Source organism: Pituophis catenifer, unplaced genomic scaffold (genome assembly GCF_029215685.1).
Source record: "Pituophis catenifer annectens isolate HBS135680 unplaced genomic scaffold, rPitCat1.0.hap2 SCAF_17, whole genome shotgun sequence".
Taxonomy (NCBI): domain Eukaryota; kingdom Metazoa; phylum Chordata; class Lepidosauria; order Squamata; family Colubridae; genus Pituophis; species Pituophis catenifer.
Window position 1 is genome coordinate 13,630,774 of NW_027256897.1, and position 16,922 is coordinate 13,647,695.

Genomic DNA, 16,922 nt, shown 5'->3' on the forward strand with positions numbered 1-16,922 from the left:
GTAACAAAAAAACACAAAGCAGTGAGAACCTCGCACCGCTTTGTCAGTGACAAAACCTTCCAAACACATGTGAGTTCACGGATTTCAGGGTTGCCCCACTCCTAGCTCTCTGCTAACGGGCACCTGCTGGCGCTGCCTGCTTCTACGTCTCCCTTCCATCCTAGCAAACCATTTAACAAACTGGGATAAAGTTTGAATTGGTGTGAACAGCCAAACCATGGTTCCTTTGATGTGAGTAGACCATGAGGGAAGTCACCCCTGCTAGAAGAATGAAATATTTTGAGAAATATTTAAAAAGGCAGAATGTTATATTTCCCTAAAGGAGAAATGTGCTCTTGGAAAGCAGCCCCCACTTTTGTTAATAGCCCCAGCAGGACTGGGCCAGCCTATCTACAAGACCAAAGGCCTTCAGCTCCAGGGTGATGGGATTGAGACATGAGCCTCCAGGACATAATAGGATTATCAAGCAGCAGGGCTCATTGCATTGCAAAATCACCTGGGGACACTGCATCACCCTCCAGGCTTCAATCAAACTTGATTCAGACTAACATGACCCCACATGGCCCCATGGGAGTCTGACAGCAACCCATAGAATACATGTCCTTGTCACAGGAACGGGAAGCTCAAGGGCAAGGCTCTCCACTCCATGTGTTCAGCTGCCCGGGACTTCAAACCCATGTTCATTAACAAACCATCTTTCCAATCAGCCTCCATATTTCCAGTGTCTTTCTCCCCGCTTGGAACTGAACCAAATGGATATTTCTTACAAAACCCATCATTCTTGGACAGTGTGGTTGCATCGTGCAAGAGTGTTTGCAGAGCCTTTGGGAAACGGATGTCCCTTGACACCAGAATAATACGACCCACATTTATTTGTTGTTTCACTTACATGAAACAGTTAAACACTCCAGGCAGGTAATTCATAATATCTCGCCCCCTCAGCCCCCCAAAAGTATGAATGACACGATGATGCAATTTTTGCTACCTTCCAATGACCCAATGCCTTCAGGCCCTGGGCTCAGGTTGTACCCCTTGCCTCCCAAAATAGAAAGCACATTTCAAAATGTTTCAGTAGTTATAGATATTTATCCCAGGCCTATGCAGAGCCAGAACCCAAGCCTTCCTCATTGGGGTATGACCAAGTGAGGTGCTATGCATTCATTTGTCTCAAAGTTATGGGAAGGGGTGCCCAGCACTCTGGGGAAGGGGATTTACTCACCATGGGGCCTGGTCTTCCGGTCAGCCCCATTGGGCCGGCTGGTCCCCTCAAAGCCAGCTGCAGGGAAAGAGAGAAACAGCATGAGGGACCCTGCCAGGGTCTGGAGAGGGACCCTGCCAGGGGGTGCAAGGCCTTTGAAAGCCCCTCTTGGCAGAGTCAACAGCCCCACTGGTGGTTATAAGCATCTGGCTCAAATGCTTCTGGCTTATAACTGGGGGTGGAAGGGGGGAGGTTCAGGGACAAGCAGTTCCCCACAATTTGTGCACACGAGGAAGCATTGAAGCCATCTTTATCCAGATGCTGGAAGAAACAGGCAGGAAGCTAGACGGGAGTTCAGGGAGGGAAACCCAGGACAAGAGGGGAGGGGAGGGGAGGAGCGAGGGAGGAGGGGAGAGGAGGGAAGAAGGAAGAGAAGAGGAGAGAAGAGAGGGGAGAGAGGGAGAGGGGAGAGAGGGGGAGAGGAGAGAAGAGAGGGGAGAGGAGGGGGCGGAGAGGAGAGGGGAGGGGAGGACAGGAGAGAGGGAGAGAGGAGAGGAGGGGGGAGAAGAGGAGAGGAGAGGGACTTTGTCCAGGGGAGTCCAGGGCCTCAGGTGGTTCTTTGGCTATGCATTTTGTGCAAGGCTCTTCAGAACTGAATGAAACCAACTAGGATATAAACACCCACACTGCATTCACATGTGTGACACAGGCCACTTAAAAGCATTCGCACTACAGGTAACAGGCAACCTTGGTTAGTTTCTTTGAGGATGGAGGCAGCTGCAAACCCATCCTGTGAAGTGAAATTATTTCACCCAGAAAGAGGATCAAATCGATTCTGTAACCAGAATCAGTGCATTTTGCAAGCTCAGCACTAAGAATTGGGCCAAGTGTCACAACCGAAAGAGGCAAAGGAGTATATATATATATATATATGTATATATATGTTTTCTTTTCTTTTCGTAGGCCTTTATGTGTATTTCTCTTTAGCCAGGTTCTTCGTAAATCTTGGTTTCCGTAGGAAGAACCTGGCTAAAGAGAAATACATGCATATATATATACATATATACATATATACATATATACATATACATATATATCTCCCAGATCCAGATAGAGAGGTAGGAGGTGAGAAGTCGGACAATCTGGAATGATTTAACAACAACTTTATATCGCTACACGAAGAGCTTAAAATGTCACTGTCGTGTTTTATTTTTATTTTTTATTTTTTTAAAAACCCCACTAATTAAAAAGTCATGTAGCTCCACGAGAGTCAATAAATCTTTGGGTAGGTAATGGGGCTGTCCACATTTTATAACCTTGCAGGGACAAATTTGTTCCATTGCTCGAATTCAATACCTTAAAAGACTTGTGATTATCTCCTTCTGTAATTAAAACCCACCCAGCCCTGCAACTAGAAGAGTCAGGAAGTCCTAGGAACACAGATTAGCAAGCGAAGGGGAGTTGAGTCTTTAACTGCTGCCCAATTAAAAGAGGACGCTAGAAGAAGAAGAAAAAACGCCAATTTTGCTTCCAGAGCAAAATTCAAGGCAATGCATCATTTCCCAAAAGGCTGCAAGGCTTAAAGCCAGATTTAAAATCCCAGGCAGCCCCACAATCAGGCCAGAAGGCGCAGGTGGGTCTTTAAACTGGGCACGTCCACTCTGCATGTGAGGACTGTCCCTCAAGGAGCAGGGAGCCCTTGGTAGGACCACATGTATGTTGGGGGAGAAGGAGCCCGACTGTCAACCCTGAAGCTGAGCTGACCGGAGCCATCTTGGAGCGTCAGTATTGCCACACTGGAGCTGAGGGTCAGGGAGTGGGGATTAGAGATAGAGGCCAAAACAAAATACTCTCTCTTGAGAACCAAGGACATTCTCACACCTGGACCGTGGAAGGAGGAGGGAGGTCGCCAGGCAACCAGACAGCATCTTGATTGGACCATGTGACTGATTGTTTGAGATTGTGGGAAAACGTTCTCTTTTAACTAGGTGAAAACCGCAGGAACCTTCAGAGTCGGTTTTCACCAGATCTGTGCCAATATGGTATTTCCAATAAAGCTATTCTTTGAGGAATCTACTCGCCTTGGAGGTTTGCTTGATGTGGAACTATTACTTGGACACCAACCACTTTTGGCGCAATGGCTGCAAGATGCACCAGCATAGGGCAAGCCAGCTTTTTGGGCTAAGGGGAGAACCACTGAAATGTAGAAAACACTGTGGGCACCATCCTAAATGAGGAGGTTCCTGTGTATAAATGGCTGCCTTGTGAGGTCTATGAGTAATATCGAGATGCCCACTAGGTGGCAGCCACGACATAGGAAAGTCAATCTCTCTACTGCCATCTGGTGAGGATTCAAGGTGTTGCAATGCAGCTCAAATCATTCTTTTCTATGGCCAGTCACAAAACACCTAAAGCTTTCCCTGACCAGTTGTGTTCAACTCTAGGGTGTTGTGCTCATCTCGGTTTCAATCAAACAATCAGAATAATGCTTGAAGGGACCTTGGAGGTCTTCTAGTCCAACCCTCTGCTCAAGCAGGAGGCTCTATACCATTTCAGAGAAGTGGCTGTCCAGTCTTTTCTTAAAAGCCTCCAATGATGAAGCACCTACAATCTCTGACGGCAAGCCATTCCAGAGATTAATTGTTCCCACGTTCAGGAATTTCTCCTTATTTCTAGGTTGCTTCTCTCCTTGGTTAGTTTCCATCCATTGTTTCTTGTCCTGCCTTCTTTGGTGCTTTGGAGAATAAGTTGACCCCCTCCTTCTTTGTGGCAGCCCCTCAAATACTGGAATACTGCTATCACATCACCCCTAGTCCTTCTTTTCTCTAGACAGGTCATCCCCCAAAACTAACCCAATTGGTTAGGGTTTTTTTTATTGCCTTGTAGGAACCTGGTTAGGCAAACCAGGTTAAACCTGCCCTATGAATGCAGACACCAGCTTGGATCTTATTCCTCCATATCCAGCCAGGACCCACCGCAAGGCAGCCTCTGGGGCCACCAGGGGCCAGGGAGCAAAAGGCAGGATTCACAACTGAACTGACCCTGGCTTCAGCTGTACCATTTGCCTACCACACACACACACACACACACACACACACACACACACTTCCTTGTCCTGCCTGCAGCGGAGTGTCCCACATGATGAAGTGGGCAGTGAACCTCAATGGTGGTGGCAGAAGGAAGGGGCTCGTCTCAAAGCTGCCATGGGGTGTTTTGATGCTGGACCTCCAGAAAAAGAGCAAATCACTCTGAGCTGGAACTGTTAGGGGGAACTTGGGCAAGTCAGAACTGTTCACACGTGGCAGGGTCTGGGATGCTGAACCAGCCATGGGTTACTGACTCTGCATGGAATTGAGAGGAAAACAGCCTTCCAGTAACAATCCAAAATTTCCATTGCTAAGCAACACAGTTAAGTGAGTTTTGCCCCATTTTACAACCTTTCTTGCTACCGTTGTTAAGTGACTCTGGCTGGGTCCACGGAGAACCCATGGGGGCCTCCCTGGGTACTCACCCTGGCCTGCTGCAGGATGGCTTGTGCTTGGGACTCCTGGGCGGAGATTAAGGGTCCTTTGGAGCCCCCGTCTCCACCCCCAGTGAACCGGAACTGCCAGGGAAGAAGAGCAGAGAGTCAAAGCTCGGCTCAGCAACCGGACAAAACACAAAAAATGCACAAAAGAAAAGAAAGCGCTTTTGCAAATCACAAGTACTCAGCCATCTTGCTGTCAGAGACGGTTTCCTCTTCTGGCACTTCTCAAGGCCCCCAGCCCCACACAAAACAAGAAGGGAGGGAGCCTCCACCCCAGATCCGTGTCAGCTCCCATGCGGCCCACCTATGGCCAGGCACCCATAAAAGGGGCAGAGAGAAGGAGGGCCGGCAGTCACCTGCTGAGGTCTGATTCTAGAGACCCTTGGAGACCCTCCCTCATGTGCCTCATGTTCCTCCAATGGCACAATGGAGCCTTGAAGACTCTCTCAACCCAACAGTCACGGAGGGGGCAGGAGGCGGGAAAGGCCCCCCAACAGCACTTGCCAGGAGAGGAAGAAACAGGGGGTCTTGGGGGTTGATCCACAGAATTGGGCCTTGGGGATCTCTTCGTGCAGGGCAACTGCCCCCTGGTTGTGAGGGCTGACAAGGGGGCCTGAGAGAGTCCCAACCACACTCATTTAGGAGGGCCGAGACCTGAGCTGTATTCTCCCAAATGGAGGTGGCTGGCTGGGAAAGAGCAACCTTGCGTGACCTTCCTTGTCTTTCTCCTCCTCAACTCCCCCGAAGGAGCCAAAGCCTTGACAGGAGCATTAGTCAGTTTAATCTCTCCCTGTCCAGAGCATTTCATTTCCCGAGTTTTCTTCCCGTTTGTTGGCTGGCTTCTGGTTCTGCAAACTGCAACGGCCACTCAATTGTCAGGCTCTCCCTCTGGCACAAGGAGGGCGCAGAGCCTTTGGCTGCCCACGGCTGACACTGAAGCTTCCGAAGCAGCCTCGGGATTTGCAATCCCCTCATTCTGATCCCTGTTTCCTGGACGGAGGTTCTGGTTGAATTTGGGGATCCCGCAGTTCCACGTCTCTGAATGTCGTGAAGCCAAGAAAATATTCAGACATCTCAAAAAATGGAGTGCCTTTATGGTTAATGTACATAAAATTGGCTTTTAGGAGAAATACAGTCATACAACGTAGAATTCCAAAGTGCCCATGGCAGGAGATTTTATACCATCCTGGGCAAACGGTTGTCCAATCTCTTCTTCATAACAATGGGGCATCCACAACTCTGGGAGGGAAGCTGTTCCGTTGATTAATTGTTCTGTCAGAATATTTCTCCTTAGTTCCATGTTGGGTCTCTCTTTAATGAGCTTCCACCCACTGCTTCTTGTCCTGCCCTCTGCTGCTTTGGAGAATTAAGTCAACCCCTCCTCTTCCCTGTGACAGCCCTTTGAGTGTAGGAAGAAAGCTATCAGGCCTCCCTGAAGTCGTCTCTTCCTTTCAAAGTGTTTCAAGCATTCACCCTTTTATGCGATGGTTTCAACCACTATTTTCAAGCAATGGAAATGGGAATAGAGCAGAGTCCACATGTAGATGGAGGAGATACAGTCCTAGAAACGGCGTAGTCAAGTCATTAGACGGAGGCCTGAATGGAGAGGGCTAGTAGCTGATGCGCCTGCCACTTCCACTACGCAGGACGAATGCAGTTTTTAAAAACGATTTCATCTGAATGTTCAAGAGGAACACATGGAGACAAATCAGGGGCTGGAGGACACGGAAGACCCAGAGGTGAAGAGGATCCAAGGGCGATCCCACAGGGCAAGTGGCTCCCTTGCTCTTACAGCATCATTGGCCACAGAGGGAGGCTAACCAGATCCCACTAACCAGCAGCCTTTGGAGGTGGACCTCTGCTTCTGGATTCCCCCCCTCCCCCCCCCCACCAGAATTGTGGCTTACACTGTAGGGCTGGGCAGAGCTTTGGACTTGAGGGGGGAAAGGTAGCTTTTCCCTCTTGGATTCTGAAGTGCTGCCAAGCCACAGCAGAGACAAACCCCTTGTCTGCACAGCCACTGAGGCAGGAATGTGCCTCCTTCATGGGTGACTCCTTCCCACTCCTTCCTCTGTAGCCATAGCCCTTAGACTTCTATACCGCTTCACAGTGCTTTAAACTCTCTAAGTGGTTTACAGAGTCAGCCTCTTGCCCCCAACAATCTGGGTCCTCATTTTACCCACCTCGGAAGGACGGAAGGCTGAGTCAACCTTGAGCCTGGTGAGACTCAAACTGCCAAATTGCAGGCAGCTGGCAGTCAGCAGAAGAAGCCTGCAGTACTGCACTCTGACCACTGCGCCACCGCGGCTCTCAATGGGTCTGCAGTCTCTACTCAAGGGAAGAAGGAAGCCCTGGAAAGGCTTTGTGGCTCAGTCGTACTCACCGGCAGCATCAGCATTGTCCCAGGCGGGCCTGGCAAACCATCAGCACCAGGAAGCCCTGCACGTCCGGGTGGACCCTGGCAAAGGAGAGCAAGAAGGACATCATTGGACACAGCAAGGTTGGCACAAAAAAAAGTCAGGCTGAGCTGAGATAGCACCACGGCCCCCCCGTCCCTATCTGAATTCTAGGCAGGCAGTCAAAATCTGGTTGATTTGATCTGGAATTCGGCTTGGTTGACCTGGCCACGAATGAATCTTAGCACTGGGTCCAAAAGGGGCCACTGGAACTGAGAGTGCTGGGAAAATTACCCCCGGGAGGCCCTTCTTCAACCATTGCCTGCCAAGAGGCCCATCAATGCCCTGGGCTGGGAGCTCTGCCAGCCCTGCCACCTTTCACAAAGCCGAGGGCTGCCAAACCTTTGAACCAAAATACCTGCCAGGTTTTGGATCCTTTAGGAAAGGTCGCACTGAGAAGTGAGGAAGAAAGTAAACGATAAAAAGTGGATTTCCTTAAAAACATGTTAGCCCTCCTGCTTGACATCTGTCATGAACTGAAAGAATATCTGCTATCGCTATTTAAACCGGTGCCCAGTGCCTAACGGAGGGCACACGCTGCCCCAACCCAGTTCTCCTGGGGCTTTTAGGCTGTGGGGCACAGTGTGAAATCCAGGGGAGGGGGCCTAGTGGGAATGCAGCCAGCAGGGAGAGTGTGTGGTGTGTGGCGCCGCCTCACACCACACACTCTTGGTCCATAAGCCAGCTGCCTGGGTAAAAGGGCAGGCTACGCACCAGAGAGATGCCACATCCATGCTCAGTGCACCACCAGGATGGCCCTGAACGAAGCCTAGCCTTCCATGGGTCTTAATTCCAGAAGAAAGAAGCTCTGACTGTAAGGCAGGGGTGCCCAATCTCTGGGCCACAGCCCACTATCGGGCCTTCAGCCCTTCCATACCGGGCCGTGGAAGTGGCGGGTGAGAGTGTGAGCGCACACACCCGCACTTGCGCGAGCAGTAGGCAAGCTCGTGTGTGCACACTCTATTTGCACAAGTGGTGGGCGTGCGTGACTGCCACTTGTGCAAATGGAGCTACGTGCACATCAGAGGTGGAATTCAGCCGGTTCGCACTGGTTCATCTGAACCGGTAGTGGAAATCGCGGGTGGGTCCGTCCACCCTATGCCATCCTATTTAGGCACATTTTTGAGGCAGGGTGCAAGCGCAGAGGGTGCACATGCGAGCAAAGCACATGTGCGGAAGGCAGGCGCACGTACAAACCAGGCGCATGCATGCATGCACGAAGTGAGCATGTGCGCACAGGGCGAACCGGCAGTAACATAATGTGAATCCCACCGCTGGTGCAGGTGCAGGCTTGCCCATCACTCACGCAGAACCATCCCCCACTCATCCCCCAAACAGTCGATAAAGCCGGAAAGTTGGGGACCCCTGCTGTAAAGGAGAGGCAGTTGCTGGGAGCAATAGCTCAGGCAAGGCTTCAAAAAGCAGTCAATAAAATATAAAACAGTAACGGATCTTGGTATCGTCGATGCTCTTTAAATGACTTAAATACAAGCTCTTCCTTCCTATTTCACTGGACTTCCAATTTTTTTTAATTGAATTATAAAGTATTATAAAAAACAAAATACATAAGTAAATAGAAAAGCAGTGGGGGGGGGGGAGAAAAGTGAGGAAAGATAAGAAAAAAAGAAAAAACAGCATTGACTTCCGACTCTCTCTGTTACAATAAAACAAGGCACCGGCATCAAATCACAACTTTTTTGCTTTTTCATAATAATATGAACAAGCCATTTCCATAAAGATCTATCAGCCTAATTGGAAAAACCCAAAGTCAGAGTTTCATTCTTCTCTATGTCAAGCACGAAGTTCAGAAGGGGTCTCCGTGTATAAACAAAAGTACTTATATTTCCAAATTTAAACGTAGGCCCTGCGGAATGGGAAAGAGGAAGAAAGATTCTTATGAGGAAGGGGTGTAGATTCATGCACAATGGCATGGCCTCAAATGACCCCTTCCGCGCATCCTCCCTTTTGGGCAGCATGAAGATTGCTCACTCAGCTTCACAAGGTGACCCTCCATTCATTCCCCCCTCCCGCCAGGGATGCAGCCCCCTTCAACTCTCTCTTCCGGTCTGAAAAGTGGGGCGCCCCTCCTCCTTGGTCCCTGGGGGCCATTCTGGTGTTGGCAGCAGGAGACAAGAGGCACCAGGCCTCTGCATTGCCATTGGTGGGCACCCTTGAGCTACATGCCCGAATGGAATGGAATGGAATGGGAAGAGGAAGAGGAAGAGCTGGAAGGGACCTTGGAGGTCTTCTAGTCCAGCCCCTGCTCAAGCAGGAGACCCTGTACCATTTCAGATAGGTGGCTGCCCAGTCTCTTCTTAAAAACCACCAGTGATGGGAGCACCCACAACTTGTGGAGGCAAGTCATTCCTGTTAGGAAGTTTCTCCTTAATTTCAGGTTGCTTCTCTCCTTGATTAGTTTCCATCCATTGTTTCTTGTCCTGCCTTCTGGTGCTCTGCAAAATAATTTGCCCCCCTCTTCTTTGTGGCAGCCCCTCAAATACTGGAAGACGGCTATCCTGTCTCCCCCCAATCCTTCTTTTCTTTAGACCAGCCAAACCCAAATCCTGCAGCCGTTCATTAGATGTGGCAGGCAGCTTGTGAGACAGACTGGCCTGAGACGAATGTGATCACCCCAGAACAAATCTGGAGCGTGTCCACCCCTAAGCAGACCAAGAGCTTCTTCTGCTGCCCTTGGCGAGAAGCGGAGTCCAGGCCCAAAGCTTTTCTGCTTTTCTGCTTCCAGACTGGCATTCTCTGGGGCAGACATTCTTCCTTCTGTAAACCACTTTTTAATGCTTCACTAGAGCTCGGCCTGGCCCCGGTTCAATTTTTGAAAGTAAATCTGGGGCCCAAAATTAATTTGTTCAAAACACGGCACATGAATTAAAACATCAGAAAAATACAATATCAATGCGAACAGCCCACAAGAGAGAGAAATGCTGTTTTGGTTGCTTCCACCGGCAGAAATAACTTTTACACCAGCTCTGCAGGCGAAGGACCAGGTGTGTTTGTACAACATGCCGGCTTGATGCAGGTTTTATCAAGCCATGGGGAGCTTTTGTTTACAAAGGCAGGCATATTGAGAAACCGTATCCCGGATCTCGAGAGAAGCCAGCATCCGCAAACAGGACCTGCTATGCTTTGAAGAAGCCGGATCCCTTCCTTCGAGCCACCCTCCACGCTGAGCAACCCACGGCCTTCAAAACGGAGGGGTGCTGCCCTCAGAGGTCCCGGGGCGTAAGGAAAATGCCATTTTCAAAGATTCCAAAGACCCTTGAGTAGAACCCCAAACGATGGTGTGTGGACCACTCAGAGAAGGAAGGGCAGGAGAGGCGGCTTTGAAGACCGGAGTGTGGCATGTGGAGGGACCATTGTGGCTCCCGGGCTGAGTCCACGCTTCCACAGCATGGAGGGGCTCTCCAGTCCCTGGAGAGACGAAGCGCCCAAAAGCCTGCTGGGAAAAGGCAGTCGAGGGCTCGGCCACTGCCAGGTCCTGGAGCCCTTGTTCAGCCCCGCAGCAGCTCCGTGGGTACTTGCAGTGTAGGGTCTAATCCAGGGGTGTCAAACTCAAGGCCCATGGGCCAAATCCGGCCCATGGGGGGCTTAGATCTGGCCTGGAAACAGGAACAGACCAGCCCGCAGTGCCTCTGCCAGCGAAAACAGAGCTCAGGGAGGCCGCAGGCTCCATTTTCGCTGGCAAAGGGCTATCAAAACAAACTAAAAACAAAGCATAAGGAGAAATGTTTCCCTTTTTATATTTGAACATGCAAGAAGGGACAGGAAAGGAGGAAGGGAAAGAGGGAAGACAAAGAAAAAGATGGGAAGATGGGAAGAGAGCAAGGAAGGAAAAATAAGGAAAGGAGAAGGAAGAAGAAAGGAGAATGAAGAGGGAAGTGAAAAGGCAAAAAGGCAGGCAGGAAGGAAGGGAGGGAGGGAGGGAGGGAGGCAGGCAGGCAGGCAGGCAGGCAGGAAGGGAGGGAGGGAGGGAGGAAGGGAGGCAGGCAGGCAGGCAGGCAGACAGAAAGGAAGGAAGGAAGGAAGGAAGGAAGGAAGGGAGGGAGGGAGGGAGGAAGGAAGGGAGGGAGGGAGGGAGGGAGGGAGGGAGGAAGGGAGGCAGGCAGGCAGGCAGGCAGGCAGACAGAAAGGAAGGAAGGAAGGGAGGGAGGAAGGAAGGAAGGAAGTGAGGGAGGGAGGGAGGAAGGAAGGAAGGAAGGGAGGGAGGGAGGGAGGGAGGGAGGGAGGGAGGCAGACAGGAAGGAAGGAAGGAAGGAAGGAAGGAAGGAAGGAAGGAAGGGAGGGAGGGAGGGAGGGAGGAAGGGAGGCAGGCAGGCAGACAGAAAGGAAGGAAGGAAGGAAGGAAGGAAGGAAGGAAGGAAGGAAGGGAGGGAGGGAGGGAGGGAGGAAGGGAGGGAGGAAGGGAGGCAGGCAGACAGACAGAAAGGAAGGAAGGAAGGAAGGAAGGAAGGAAGGAAGGAAGGAAGGGAGGGAGGGAGGGAGGAAGGGAGGCAGGCAGGCAGACAGAAAGGAAGGAAGGAAGGAAGGAAGGAAGGAAGGAAGGGAGGGAGGGAGGGAGGGAGGGAGGGAGGGAGGGAGGAAGGGAGGCAGGCAGGCAGACAGAAAGGAAGGAAGGAAGGAAGGAAGGAAGGAAGGAAGGAAGGAAGGGAGGGAGGGAGGGAGGGAGGGAGGGAGGAAGGGAGGGAGGAAGGGAGGCAGGCAGACAGACAGGAAGGGAGGGAGGGAGGGAGGGAGGCAGGCAGGCAGGCAGGCAGGCAGGCAGGCTCAGGGAAGCCCTACCTTAGCATTTGGCCACCACAGATGCCCCCGACATCTTTCCTTCCAACTGACCGGGTGTGACACTGCTTCAGAGGGGTGTGGGACTCCTCTTTGAGGAGGTACCTCATCTGCTGCTATGTAAGGACAGATGCCCCCGTGTCACCCCCACCCTGGCCATGCCCACCCGGCCCTCTGAGGTCAAACACAACCCTGATGCGGCCCTCAGTGAAATCCAGTTTGACACCCCTGGTCTAATCCACTTTGACATTCATTTAGGGGAAGGGGAAAAAACGTTCTATTTTCCTAACAAAAACATCTCCAAGAGCAACAAGAAACTTAAATAGCCTGACAAGGAATTCAGATCTCCTTTAGCACTCGAAAGAGGAAATGGGCAGCCCAGAAAACCCCCCAAGCCCCCTGCTGTTCTTGGGGGGAATAAAACAAATGGCTTTTCAAGGGCCATTTCATACCCTGCAGCGCCTTCTGCTGGTTACTGTGAAGACTGCAGGGACTCCGATGGAACCAGACAATCCTTCATCATCCATTCGGATCTGGTAAACTATTCATCCTCCCGGGGAAGATGATGCATTTCAGAAAATCTAGCACATTTATTCCAATGCTGAAATGCCCCGGTGAATTTTGTGCAATTGAAACTCATCATAAATGGAGCTGAATATTCTGATTATAGCAGAATCAGATTAAATCTGTCCTTTTAGCGTTCATGATAATTAATAAATTAGTCATCAATGCCTAATTAAAGAGCCTAAACAGGGAAACAAACACATTTAACATAGAATAACAGGGTTGGAAGGGAGTCCAACCCTCTGCTCAAGCAGGAGACTTATACCATCTCAGGCATATTTTCCTGGGAGCCCGACAAAGCCTTGACTAAGGCTTACAGCTAAGAGATATCGAGGCCCCAGGGAGTCTCAGGGCAGCCCACTCCAAAGCGGAGGCCTAAAATCAGGGTTCTGCATTTCGTCTGGAGACGGGGCGGGTGTGTTCGCTTTGGCTTCCGCTCCCAGTAAAGCCCTCTTAGAAAGCAATTATACCTTAGATGGAATCAAAAGCTTCCAACCCTCCATTTGCCTTGCAGGACCAACACAGCAATTATCTCCGGGTCCAGATGGCAGAGCGAGGAGCGAAAGGGGGGGGGCAGGGTAGAGGACCGCATTTTGCCTAAACACTAAATGTAGGCATGGAGGAGAAAGTTGTCCCGTATGATTTGCTTTTTAAATGTAAAGGTGCCTCATTTAGGCTGTCCAAATGATGTGAAATGATGCAACAATGTGCTTGAACCAGTAGTGGGTTTTAAATCCCGGTTCACTCATGGGCGCGCACATGCTTGTGCTTGCATAGAAGCATCCAGGCAGAGCAGAGGAGGCAGAGCCTCCTGCTGCCGCTACCAGTTTGCCCGATCTGGGTTGAACCGGTAGCAACCCACCACTGGCTTGAACTTCTTCCATAAGGCTGCAGCCTAACTCACAACTCAAGGAGGGGAGATTGGAATGCATCCATGAGGAAACATCCACACCCAAACACACAATGTAGGGAATTCCCCACCATCCAGTCAGAGCTGAAGAAGCTTCTTGGATGAGAAGCGAAATGTCTTCAAAGAAAAAAACCAAAAAGTCCAGTTGCCTCTTGGAAAAAAAAGCACCTGTGGGACAGGCTAATGAAAGGAACTGGATTTGCAAACAGTCTGAGAACAGCACAACCTAATTAAGGAAGCTTTGTGTGCAAATAACCTGGTTCAGAATGACGAGAACCCCGTGGCTACAGATGGGGGGTTTTCTGACTTCCCATCCTCACCCCAAAATTGCCAGCTGATGGAAATATTTATTTTATTTATTTAATTTTATTAGTCATATTTCTATGCCGCCCACTCTCCGAGGACTCTGGGCGGCTTACACCAAAGACAGTATACTAAATAGCATATTGCCCCCAACAATCTGGGTCCTCATTTTACCCACCTCGGAAGGATGGAAGGCTGAGTCAACCTTGAGCCGGTGAGATTTGATCCGCTGATCTAGCAGTCAGCTGAAGTAGCTGCAGTACTGCACTCTAACCACTGCGCCACCTTGGCTCAAATACACTGAAATGAATTTGCAGTAGGAAAATGAGGACGCTAAAATCAGTCCCAACAACAAGAACTGCTCAGCAGTGGACTCTGCTAGGAAGTGCTGAGATCTTCTTCGCAAGAGACATTCAGGAAAAGGTTGGGGGGGGGCATAATTTTATCCTGCACTGTGCTAAGAACCATGTGGGTCTGGCAGGTGTGCTCCGAGGGCCAGCAGGTGTGCAGAAAAGCAGATTCTGGCTTCCTGCCATCATCTCATGAGCAGCTAATATGTCTTCCTCTTTCCTCCATGCTGGCCCCACCGCTGGAAACAGCCTCTTGGAAGGAGAAACGCTGGAGATTTCTGCCTTTCCAGGACCATCTGCCTTCCACGCACATATTTTTACCCCCAGATGAAGGGGGAAGTTTTATATCAATGGGAGTTGGGCAGCATCTGCCCACCCTTCAGTAAGAACAAAGGAATCGAGAACGGAGAAGCTCTGGAACGTTAGAATTGCAGCCATGCAACACGCCAGACTTAGCCCCTGCTGATAAGAATGTAGAGATCAACTATGGAATCAGAGTGCTGGGACAGAGCTTGGAGGCCTTCGACCCTCTGCCCAAGCTAGAGACTCTAGCCTAGACCATTTCAGACAAAGGGGTCCATCACTGGAGGCTTTTAAGAAGAGATTGGACCGCCATTTGCCCGGAATAGTATAGATCTCCTGCTAGAGAAGGGGTTGGATTAGATGACCTCCAAGGTCCCTTCCAACTCTTGTTTCTGTATCCTGCAATAGATGCCTTGGGTGCAATCCCAAAAACAATTGGGGCATCCCTTGAACACCATCAGCCTTGACAAAATCATCACGAGTCAATTGCAAAAGGCAGCTTTACTTAGAACAGCTCACATCCTTTAACACCATCAGACCACAACATCTGCCTTTCCCAGGACTTTGGGACGGACTCAGGAGGTGGGTAAAAATGTCAAATACAGTCCAAACATCTGGTTGACTGTGCAATGAACCATAATAATAATAATAATAATAATAATAATAATAATAATAATAATAATAATAATAATAATAATAATAATAATAATATCGATTAGAAAAGTTTTGTTATTCTTCAGGAAAAAAATATGGAGAATTTCAAGGACTAACCAGTCTAAGCAGTTAGATTTTGGGATAATGTGTCATTGCAGATCATATCTACTTATTGTCCACACTATGAAATGGACATGATCAAGAAAATATACTAATCAACATACCTCACAACCTCACAACTGGCCTAGGGTGTGTGTGAAGCAGCTTTGGCCAGCTGTTCCTGTGCTTCATAATTCCAGGTGATTGCACCTCAGAAGAGGCCCTTGAAAATAGGAGGCTTTCTTTCTTTCTCTTTCTTTCTTTCTTTCTTTCTTTCTTTCTTTCTTTCTTTCTTTCTTTCTTTCTTTCTTTTTTCTTTTTTTCTTTCTTTCTTTCTCTTTCTTTCTTTCTTTTTCTTTCTTTCTTTCTCTTTCTTTTCCTCTCTCTCTCCCTCCCTCCCTCCCTCTTTCTCTTCCTACCCCCCCTCTCTTTCTCTAGCAAGGAAGAGTCAGGGTCTCCCCCCCCCCCCACCGTGCCTTCTATCAGCACCAGGCCTGGCCTGTGGATAACATGCCCCCAAATGGCTTGCAACCTCCCCCAGCCAGAAGTCTGGGAATGCAGCGGTGCCCTCCACTCCAGGTAAGCCTACCTGCAAGAGAACTTACCCTTTCTCCAGGATCTCCCATTGGCCCCGCTGGCCCTGTTGTTCCCGGAGGGCCTGGAAGCCCCTGACGGAGGAGAGAAAGAAGGAAAGTCAGCTCCGAGGGAAGGAAGGGAGGAAGTTCTCACCCTCCTCCTGGAGGGGAAAAGCACAAGAGGGACCGGTTTACTTCTGCACGGTCGAATTGACCTGGGAGGGAAGCCACGGAGCACCACGTTCACCCACGGAAGCAGCTGCAGGCGAGAGCAGCTGCCTTCTGCAGACTTGCTCCAGCCACAGCGGAGGAGACCCATCCACATCCCTGGGGCCAAAAGGCAAAGAGAGGCAAGCAACTTACGGCTGGGCCTTCTGAGCCAGGCGGCCCTTCGAGAAGCATGCCCTGAAAGAGAAGGAGGACGAGATGAAAAGCACAGAACAGCACCGGACACGCCCCGTTCCAAATATCGGCACCAGTTGCCTTGTGCACGGCTGAATCCCTCCAGGAAACCCCACTCAGCCTTACCCCACCCCCACCCCCCACCCCCTTTGCCTACAAGCGTCCCAGGTGTGAGAGCAAAAAGCGAAAGGGAGGGAGGGAAAGACAAGCATCACAACTGAGCTAAATTCCAGTTTTGTGTGCTTACCCCCAATCCAGCTTTCATGGACTGGGGTCATATAGGGTGCTGGTGGAAATAATACGTGAAATGAGCTGACATTATGGGCCCTCCAACAACCAGGAATTCAGAGATGTTGCACTGATTGATTAATGATGAATTGTTTGTTTAAAAATAAAAATATTTTTTTCCCTAAAAAAACAACAACAACCAGGAATTATAGGGCCTGGTGGCTCAGCAGACTGATAGCATTGTGATTAACACCAGCTGTCTGCAATTACTGTAAGTTCGAATCTCACCAGGCTCAAGGTTGACTCAGCCTTCCATCCTTTCTAAGGTAGGTAAATTGAGGACCCAGTTTGTGGGGGCAATAAGCTGACTTTGTATAAATATACAAAAGTATGAAGGCTATTGCTTAACGCATTGTAAGCCGCCCTGAGTCTCTGGAGAAGGGCGGCATATAAATCAATTAAAAAAAAAAAAAAAATTCCCGACCACTAACCAGGAAGGCCCTGGTCCTCCTCCCCGACAGACCTGCCCAGGTGGTTTTTCAGGCTTCCCCTTGGTGAATTCC

General features: G+C 50.0%; 1 protein-coding gene across 1 annotated transcript in view; it reads right to left on the bottom strand.

Moving 5' to 3' along the window:
• Positions 1–16,922, bottom strand: part of COL5A1 (collagen type V alpha 1 chain) — a 223,103-nt gene that overhangs the window by 106,129 nt on the left and 100,052 nt on the right. The window contains exons 10-14 of the mRNA XM_070955824.1: positions 16,093–16,134; positions 15,760–15,822; positions 7,108–7,182; positions 4,710–4,802; positions 1,220–1,276 (exon numbers count right to left, since the gene is read on the bottom strand). Of these exons, the coding sequence (XP_070811925.1) occupies positions 1,220–1,276; positions 4,710–4,802; positions 7,108–7,182; positions 15,760–15,822; positions 16,093–16,134 (330 nt within the window). The remainder of the gene's footprint in view (positions 1–1,219; positions 1,277–4,709; positions 4,803–7,107; positions 7,183–15,759; positions 15,823–16,092; positions 16,135–16,922) is intronic.